General features: G+C 48.5%; 1 protein-coding gene across 1 annotated transcript; it reads left to right on the top strand.

The window, feature by feature from the left end:
• Positions 1 to 1,282: 1,282 nt before the first annotated feature.
• Positions 1,283 to 6,251, top strand: LOC127931244 (chromo domain-containing protein cec-1-like). The gene is made up of 2 exons (XM_052523281.1): positions 1,283 to 1,877; positions 6,073 to 6,251. Exons 1-2 carry the CDS (start codon positions 1,466 to 1,468, stop codon positions 6,168 to 6,170), a joined length of 510 nt encoding a protein of 169 aa, XP_052379241.1. The 5' UTR covers positions 1,283 to 1,465; the 3' UTR covers positions 6,171 to 6,251.
• Positions 6,252 to 9,600: the final 3,349 nt, after the last annotated feature.

Raw genomic sequence — 9,600 nt, 5'->3', positions numbered from 1 at the left:
TCCTTGCATTCTAGTCAATTAACCTGTCCTTGCATTCTAGTCAATTAGCCTGTCCTTGCATTCTAGTCAATTAATCTGTCCTTGCATTCTAGTTAATTAACCTGTCCTTGCATTCTAGTCAATTAGCCTGTTCTTGCATTCTAGTCAATTAACCTGTCCCTGCATTCTAGTCAATTAACCTGTCCTTGCATTCTAGTCAATTAGCCTGTTCTTGCATTCTAGTCAATTAGCCTGTCCTTGCTATCTTTGCTTCCTCTCATCCCCTTTGTGAGCTGTGCATTTACTGTAAATGTAGCAGGAACACATATTTGACTCAGTGTCTCCCACTGGTGGCCGTGCTACTCACATCCCTTGTTCCCCCCTCTCTGTCTCCTCCCTCTAATTACTCTCCCTCCTTCCGGGCCGTGAGTCAGTCCTACCCCAGTGGTCCAGTCAGACCCTCCTAAAGAGAGGGGTATCAGAGAGTCGTGATGCCCTGGAGAACATGGTTGATTGGCCTTGGCAAAGGACAAGAGGGAGCTTAACGCCCAGACACTACAGGTCTGAACTGGTCTAGACATTAGACTGGAATGAAGCGAATGTCGGGAAATTATTTACTTTTAAACAAAGAGATCTTCTGTTGGATCTGACAATTCATCTTGATGGTTGCTCAGTCGTCTCAAATAAAACTGTGAAGGACCTCGGCGTTACTCTGGACCCTGATCTCTCTTTTGACGAACATATCAAGACTTTTTCAAGGACAGCTTTTTTCCATCTTCGTAACATTTAAAAAATCGGAAACTTTTGTTGTCCAAAAGTGATGCAGAAAAATGAATCCATGCTTTTGTTACTTCTGGGTTAGACTACTGCAATGCTCTACTTTCTGGCTACCTGGATAAAGCACTAAATAAACTTCAGTTCGTGCTAAATACGGCTGCTAGAATCCTGACTAGAATCAAAACATGTGATCATATTACTCCAGTGCTAGCCTCTCTACACTGGTTTCCTGTTAAGGCTAGGGCTGATTTCAAGGTTTTACTGCTAACCTACAAAGCATTACATGGGCTTGTCCTACCTATCTCTCTGATTTGGTCCTGCCGTACATACCTACACGTACGCTACAGTCACAAGACTCAGGCCTCCTAATTGTCCCTAGAATTTCTAAGCAAACAGTTGGAGGCAGGGCTTTCTCCTATAGAGCTCCATTTTTATGGAACGGTCTGCCTACCCATGTGAGAGACGCAGACTCGGTCTCAACCTTTAAGTCTTTACTGAAGACTCATCTCTTCAGTGGGTCCTATGATTGAGTGTAGTCTGGCGCAGGAGTGTGAAGGTGAACGGAAAGGCTCTGGAGCAACGAACCGCCCTTGCTGTCTCTGCCTGGCCGGTTCCCCTCTTTCCACTGGGATTACAGGGGCTGAGTCACTGGCTTACTGGGGCTCTTCCAGCCGTCCCTCGGAGGGGTGCATCACTTGAGTGGGCTCTGATGGAGGAGAGAGATGTGGAGACCCTACCAGAGGAGGAGACAGAAGTCACTGCTCTGATGGAGGAGAGAGATGTGGAGACCCTACCAGAGGAGGAGACAGAAGTCACTGCTCTGATGGAGGAGAGAGATGTGGAGACCCTACCAGAGGAGAAGGAGACAGAAGTCACTGCTCTGATGGAGGAGAGAGATGTGGAGACCCTACCAGAGGAGAAGGAGACAGAAGTCACTGCTCTGATGGAGGAGAGAGATGTGGAGACCCTACCAGAGGAGGAGGAGACAGAAGTCACTGCTCTGATGGAGGAGAGAGATGTGGAGACCCTACCAGAGGAGGAGACAGAAGTCACTGCTCTGATGGAGGAGAGAGATGTGGAGACCCTACCAGAGGAGGAGGAGACAGTAATGCTGCTATTTGGTTGGTAATGCTGCTATTTGGTTGGTAATGCTGCTATTTGGTTGGTAATGCTGCTATCTGGTTGGTAATGCTGCTATTTGGTTGGGAAATGCTGCTATCTGGTCGGTAATGCTGCTATTTGGTTGGGTAATGCTGCTATTTGGTTGGGTAATGCTGCTATTTGGTTGGGTAATGCTGCTATTTGGTTGGTAATGCTGCTATTTGGTTGGTAATGCTGCTATTTGGTTGGTAATGCTGCTATCTGGTTGGTAATGCTGCTGTTTGGTTGGGAAATGCTGCTATCTGGTCGGTAATGCTGCTATTTGGTTGGGTAATGCTGCTATTTGGTTGGGTAATGCTGCTATTTGGTTGGGTAATGCTGCTATCTGGTTGGTAATGCTGCTATTTGGTTGGTAATGCTGCTTTTTGGTTGGTAATGCTGCTATTTGGTTGGGTAATGCTGCTATTTGGCTGGGTAATGCTGCTATTTGGTTGGGTAATGCTGCTATCTGGTTGGTAATGCTGCTATTTGGTTGGTAATGCTGCTTTTTCGTTGGTAATGCTGCTATTTGGTTGGGTAATGCTGCTATTTGGTTGGGTAATGCTGTATCTGGTTGGGTAATGCTGATATTTGGTTGGGTAATGCCGTATCTGGTTGGGTAATGCTGCTATTTGGTTGGGTAATGCTGCTATTTGGTTGGGTAATGCTGCTATTTGGTTGGTAATGCTGCTATTTGGTTGGGTAATGCTGCTATTTGGTTGGGTAATGCTGCTATTTGGTTGGGTAATGCTGCTATTTGGTTGGGTAATGCTGCTATTTGGTTGGGTAATGCTGCTATTTGGTTGGGTAATACTGCTATTTGGTTGGGTAATGCTGCTATTTGGTTGGGTAATGCTGCTATTTGGTTGGGTAATGCTGCTATTTGGTTGGGTAATGCCGCTATTTGGTTGGGTAATGCTGCTATTCGTTTGGGTAATGCTGATATTTGGTTGGGTAATGCTGTTATTTGGTTGCGCAATGCTGTATTTGGTTGGGTAATGCTGTATTTGGCTGGGTAATGCTGCTATTTGGTTGGGTAATGCTGCTATTTGGTTGGGTAATGCTGCTATTTGGTTGGGTAATGCTGTTATTTGGTTGGGTAATGCTGTTATTTGGTTGGGCAATGCTGTATTTGGTTGGGTAATGCTGTATTTGGCTGGGTAATGCTGTTATTTGGTTGGGTAATGCTGTATTTGGTTGGGTAATGCTGTATTTGGCTGGGTAATGCTGTATTTGGTTGGCTAATGCTGCTATTTGGTTGGGTAATGCTGTTATTTGGTTGGGCAATGCAGTATTTGGTTGGGTAATGCTGTATTTGGCTGGGTAATGCTGCTATTTGGTTGGGTAATGTTGCTATTTGGTTGGGTAATGCTGCTATTTGGTTGGGTAATGCTGCTATTTGGTTGGGTAATGCTGCTATTTGGTTGGGTAATGCTGCTATTTGGTTGGGTAATGCTGCTATTTGGTTGGGTAATGCTGCTATTTGGTTGGGTAATGCTGCTATTTGGTTGGGTAATGCTGCTATTTGGTTGGGTAATGCTGCTATTTGGTTGGGTAATGCTGCTATTTGGTTGGGTAATGCTGCTATTTGGTTGGGTAATGCTGCTATTTGGTTGGGTAATGCTGCTATTTGGTTGGGTAATGCTGTTATTTGGTTGCGCAATGCTGTATTTGGTTGGGTAATGCTGTATTTGGCTGGGTAATGCGGCTATTTGGTTGGGTAATGCTGCTATTTGGTTGGGTAATGCTGCTAATTGGTTGGGTAATGCTGCTATTTGGTTGGGTAATGCTGTTATTTGGTTGGGCAATGCTGTATTTGGTTGGGTAATGCTGTATTTGGCTGGGTAATGCTGTTATTTGGTTGGGTAATGCTGTATTTGGTTGGGTAATGCTGTATTTGGCTGGGTAATGCTGTATTTGGTTGGCTAATGCTGCTATTTGGTTGGGTAATGCTGTTATTTGGTTGGGCAATGCAGTATTTGGTTGGGTAATGCTGTATTTGGCTGGGTAATGCTGCTATTTTGTTGGGTAATGTTGCTATTTGGATGGGTAATGCTGTATTTGGTTGGGTAATGCTGCTATTTGGTTGGGTAATGCTGTATTTGGTTGGGTAATGCTGCTATTTAGTTGGGTAATGCTGCTATTTGGTTGGGTAATGCTGTATCTGGTTGGGTAATGCTGCTATTTGGTTGGGTAATGCTGTATCTGGTTGGGTAATGCTGCTATTTGGTTGGGTAATGGTGTATCTGGTTGGGCAATGCTGCTATTTGGTTGGGTAATGCTGCTATTTGGTTGGGTAATGCTGTATTTGGTTGGGTAATGCTGCTATTGGTTGGGTAATGCTGTATCTGGTTGGGTAATGCTGCTATTGGTTGGGTAATGCTGTATTTGGTTGGGTAATGCTGCTATTGGTTGGGTAATGCTGTATCTGGTTGGGTAATGCTGCTATTGGTTGGGTAATGCTGTATCTGGTTGGGTAATGCTGCTATTGGTTGGGTAATGCTGCTATTTGGTTGGGTAATGCTGCTACTTGGTTATGTAATGCTGCTATTTGGTTGGGTAATGTTGCTATTTGGTGGGGAATGCTGCTATTTGGTTGGGTAATGCTGCTTTTTGGTTGGGTAATGCTGTATTTGGTTGGGTAATGCTGCTTTTTGGTTGGGTAATGATGCCTTTTGGTTGGGTAATGCTGCTTTTGGTTTGGGTAATGCTGCTATTTGGTTGGGTAATGCTGATATTGGTTGGGTAATGTTGCTATTTGGTTGGGTAATGCTGTATCTGGCTGGGTAATGCTGCTTTTTGGTTGGGTAATGCTGCATTTTGGTTGGGTAATGCTGCTATTTGGTTGGGTAATGTTGTATCTGGTTGGGTAATGCTGCTATTTGGTTGGGTAATGCTGCTATTTGGTTGGGTAATGCTGTATCTGGTTGGTAATGCTGCTATTGGTTGGGTAATGCTGCTATTTGGTTGGGTAATGTTGTATCTGGTTGGTAATGCTGCTTTTTGGTTGGGTAATGCTGCTATTTGGTTGGGTAATGCGGCTATTTGGTTGGGTAATGCTGCTATTTGGTTGGGTAATGCTGCTATTTGGTTGGGTAATGTTGCTATTTGGTTGGGTAATGCTGCTATTTGGTTGGGTAATGCTGTATCTGGTTGGTAATGCCACTTTTTGGTTGGGTAATGCTGCTATTGGTTGGGTAATGCTGCTATTTGGTTGGGTAATGTTGTATCTGGTTGGTAATGCTGCTTTTTGGTTGGGTAATGCTGCTATTTGGTTGGGTAATGCGGCTATTTGGTTGGGTAATGCTGCTATTTGGTTGGGTAATGCTGTATCTGGTTGGGTAATGCTTCTATTTGGTTGGGTAATGTTGTATCTGGTTGGTAATGCTGCTTTTTGGTTGGGTAATGCTGCTATTGGTTGGGTAATGCTGATATTGGTTGGGTAATGCCGCTATTTGGTTGGGTAATGTTGTATCTGGTTGGTAATGCTGCTTTTTGGTTGGGTAATGCTGCATTTTGGTTGGGTAATGCTGCTATTTGGTTGGGTAATGCGGCTAGTTGGTTGGGTAATGCTGATATTTGGTTGGGTAATGGTGTATCTGGTTGGGTAATGCTGTATCTGGTTGGGTAATGCTGTATTTGGTTGGGTAATGTTGTATCTGGTTGTATAATGCTGCTATTTGGTTGGGTAATGGTGTATCTGGTTGGGTAATGCTGTATCTGGTTGGGTAATGCTGCTATTTGGTTGGGTAATGCTGCTATCTGGTTGGGTAATGCTGCTATTTGGTTGGGTAATGTTGTATCTGGTTGGTAATGCTGCTTTTTGGTTGGGTAATGCTGCTATTTGGTTGGGTAATGCGGCTATTTGGTTGGGTAATGCTGCTATTTGGTTGGGTAATGCTGCTATTTGGTTGGGTAATGCTGCTATTTGGTTGGGTAATGCTGCTATTTGGTTGGGTAATGCTGCTATTTGGTTGGGCAATGCTGCTATTTGGTTGGGTAATGCTGCTATTTGGTTGGGTAATGCTGCTATTTGGTTGGGTAATGCTGTATCTGATTGGGTAATGCTGTATCTGGTTGGGTAATGCTGTATCTGGTTGGGTAATGCTGCTTTTTGGTTGATGATATTTGAATTTTGACATAGACTTTTGTGTCTGTTGTGCATTATCTCTCCAGCTGCCTGTGGGAAGAGCTGCTCAGAGAGAATCAGGAGGGTCCTTTCACTGGAGAGAGAGAGAGCGAGACCAGCTGGAGACAGACATACAGGAACTTAACTGAATATAATTCATGTTTTATAAATGTATAATAATTGAATATGCAGAAAATAGGATCAACAGATTAAACTGCACACTGCCTTTAACATCCTAAAATGTTTGCGTTACTTCTTATCCACAAACCAAATGTTACACAGCTCTGTAGAAACCCCATGTTTGGTTATTTGTCTTGACCATTGCACTAAGCCAACATGTATGAAGTGTTGATCTCTCTGCCTCCTGCCCTCCAGGACTGTGACAGTCAACCCAGGTCCACCAGCAGGCTTTCAGGGCTGGAGGTAGAGAGGAGGCAGGTCTCAGGGCTGGAGATAGAGAGGAGGCAGGTCTCAGGGCTGGAGATAGAGAGGTAGAGAGGAGGCAGGTCTCAGGGCTGGAGGTAGAGAGGAGGCAGGTCTCAGGGCTGGAGATAGAGAGGAGGCAGGTCTCAGGGCTGGAGATAGAGAGGAGGCAGGTCTCAGGGCTGGAGGTAGAGAGGTAGAGAGGAGGCAGGTCTCAGGGCTGGAGATAGAGAGGTAGAGAGGAGGCAGGTCTCAGGGCCGGAGATAGAGAGGTAGAGAGGAGGCAGGTCTCAGGGCTGGAGATAGAGAGGTAGAGAGGAGGCAGGTCTCAGGGCTGGAGGTAGAGAGGAGGCAGGTCTCAGGGCTGGAGATAGAGAGGTAGAGAGGAGGCAGGTCTCAGGGCTGGAGGTAGAGAGGTAGAGAGGAGGCAGGTCTCAGGGCTGGAGGTAGAGAGGTAGAGAGGAGGCAGGTCTCAGGGCTGGAGATAGAGAGGTAGAGAGGAGGCAGGTCTCAGGGCTGGAGGTAGAGAGGTAGAGAGGAGGCAGGTCTCAGGGCTGGAGGTAGAGAGGAGGCAGGTCTCAGGGCTGGAGATAGAGAGGAGGCAGGTCTCAGGGCTGGAGGTAGAGAGGAGGCAGGTCTCAGGGCTGGAGGTAGAGAGGTAGAGAGGAGGCAGGTCTCAGGGCTGGAGGTAGAGAGGTAGAGAGGAGGCAGGTCTCAGGGCTGGAGGTAGAGAGGAGGCAGGTCTCAGGGCTGGAGATAGAGAGGTAGAGAGGAGGCAGGTCTCAGGGCCGGAGATAGAGAGGAGGCAGGTCTCAGGGCTGGAGATAGAGAGGTAGAGAGGAGGCAGGTCTCAGGGCTGGAGATAGAGAGGTAGAGAGGAGGCAGGTCTCAGGGCCGGAGATAGAGAGGTAGAGAGGAGGCAGGTCTCAGGGCCGGAGATAGAGAGGTAGAGAGGAGGCAGGTCTCAGGGCCGGAGATAGAGAGGTAGAGAGGAGGCAGGTCTCAGGGCTGGAGATAGAGAGGTGGCAGGTCTCAGGGCTGGAGATAGAGAGGTAGAGAGGAGGCAGGTCTCAGGGCTGGAGATAGAGAGGTAGAGAGGAGGCAGGTCTCAGGGCTGGAGATAGAGAGGTAGAGAGGAGGCAGGTCTCAGGGCTGGAGGTAGAGAGGTAGAGAGGAGGCAGGTCTCAGGGCTGGAGGTAGAGAGGTAGAGAGGAGGCAGGTCTCAGGGCTGGAGATAGAGAGGTAGAGAGGAGGCAGGTCTCAGGGCTGGAGGTAGAGAGGTAGAGAGGAGGCAGGTCTCAGGGCTGGAGGTAGAGAGGAGGCAGGTCTCAGGGCTGGAGATAGAGAGGAGGCAGGTCTCAGGGCTGGAGGTAGAGAGGAGGCAGGTCTCAGGGCTGGAGGTAGAGAGGAGGCAGGTCTCAGGGCTGGAGGTAGAGAGGTAGAGAGGAGGCAGGTCTCAGGGCTGGAGGTAGAGAGGTAGAGAGGAGGCAGGTCTCAGGGCTGGAGGTAGAGAGGAGGCAGGTCTCAGGGCTGGAGATAGAGAGGTAGAGAGGAGGCAGGTCTCAGGGCCGGAGATAGAGAGGAGGCAGGTCTCAGGGCTGGAGATAGAGAGGTAGAGAGGAGGCAGGTCTCAGGGCTGGAGATAGAGAGGTAGAGAGGAGGCAGGTCTCAGGGCCGGAGATAGAGAGGTAGAGAGGAGGCAGGTCTCAGGGCTGGAGATAGAGAGGTAGAGAGGAGGCAGGTCTCAGGGCTGGAGATAGAGAGGTAGAGAGGAGGCAGGTCTCAGGGCTGGAGATAGAGAGGTAGAGAGGAGGCAGGTCTCAGGGCTGGAGGTAGAGAGGTAGAGAGGAGGCAGGTCTCAGGGCTGGAGGTAGAGAGGTAGAGAGGAGGCAGGTCTCAGGGCTGGAGGTAGAGAGGTAGAGAGGAGGCAGGTCTCAGGGCTGGAGGTAGAGAGGTAGAGAGGAGGCAGGTCTCAGGGCCGGAGGTAGAGAGGTAGAGAGGAGGCAGGTCTCAGGGCTGGAGGTAGAGAGGTAGAGAGGAGGCAGGTCTCAGGGCTGGAGATAGAGAGGAGGCAGGTCTCAGGGCTGGAGGTGGAGAGGTAGAGAGGAGGCAGGTTAGACCTGTCCATTGGAAGAGGGGCCAGACCTGTCCGTTTGAAGAGGGGTCAGACCTGTCAGTTTGAAGAGGGGTCAGACCTGTCCATTGGAAGAGGGGTCAGACCTGTCCGTTTGAAGAGGGGTCAGACCTGTCCATTGGAAGAGGGGTCAGACCTGTCCGTTTGAAGAGGGGTCAGACCTGTCCATTGGAAGAGGGGTCAGACCTGTCCATTGGAAGAGGGGTCAGACCTGTCCATTGGAAGAGGGGTCAGACCTGTCCATTGGAAGAGGGGTCAGACCTGTCCATTGGAAGAGGGGTCAGACCTGTCCATTGGAAGAGGGGTCAGACCTGTCCGTTTGAAGAGGGGTCAGACCTGTCCATTGGAAGAGGGGTCAGACCTGTCCGTTTGAAGAGGGGTCAGACCTGTCAGTTTGAAGAGGGGTCAGACCTGTCCGTTTGAAGAGGGGTCAGACCTGTCCGTTTGAAGAGGGGTCAGACCTGTCAGTTTGAAGAGGGGTCAGACCTGTCCATTGGAAGAGGGGTCAGACCTGTCCGTTTGAAGAGGGGTCAGACCTGTCCGTTTGAAGAGGGGTCAGACCTGTCCGTTTGAAGAGGGGTCAGACCTGTCAGTTTGAAGAGGGGTCAGACCTGTCAGTTTGAAGAGGGGTCAGACCTGTCCGTTTGAAGAGGGGTCAGACCTGTCCGTTTGAAAAGGGGTCAGACCTGTCCGTTTGAAGAGGGGTCAGACCTGTCCGTTTGAAGAGGGGTCAGACCTGTCAGTTTGAAGAGGGGTCAGACCTGTCAGTTTGAAGAGGGGTCAGACCTGTCAGTTTGAAGAGGGGTCAGACCTGTCAGTTTGAAGAGGGGTCAGACCTGTCAGTTTGAAGAGGGGTCAGACATGTCAGTTTGAAGAGGGGTCAGACCTGTCCGTTTGAAGAGGGGATTGAGACGCATCGCTTGCGTTACGGTCTTGAAAGTAATAGGAACTTATCACTCATAAGCTAGAAATAGTTTTTTTTAAAACAACTTTAAACTGGTTAATGTTAACCACACGG

Source organism: Oncorhynchus keta, chromosome 7, assembly GCF_023373465.1.
Source record: "Oncorhynchus keta strain PuntledgeMale-10-30-2019 chromosome 7, Oket_V2, whole genome shotgun sequence".
NCBI lineage: Eukaryota > Metazoa > Chordata > Actinopteri > Salmoniformes > Salmonidae > Oncorhynchus > Oncorhynchus keta.
The sequence above is the reverse complement of the archived record's forward strand: the minus strand, read 5'-3'. Positions and strand labels throughout refer to the sequence as shown.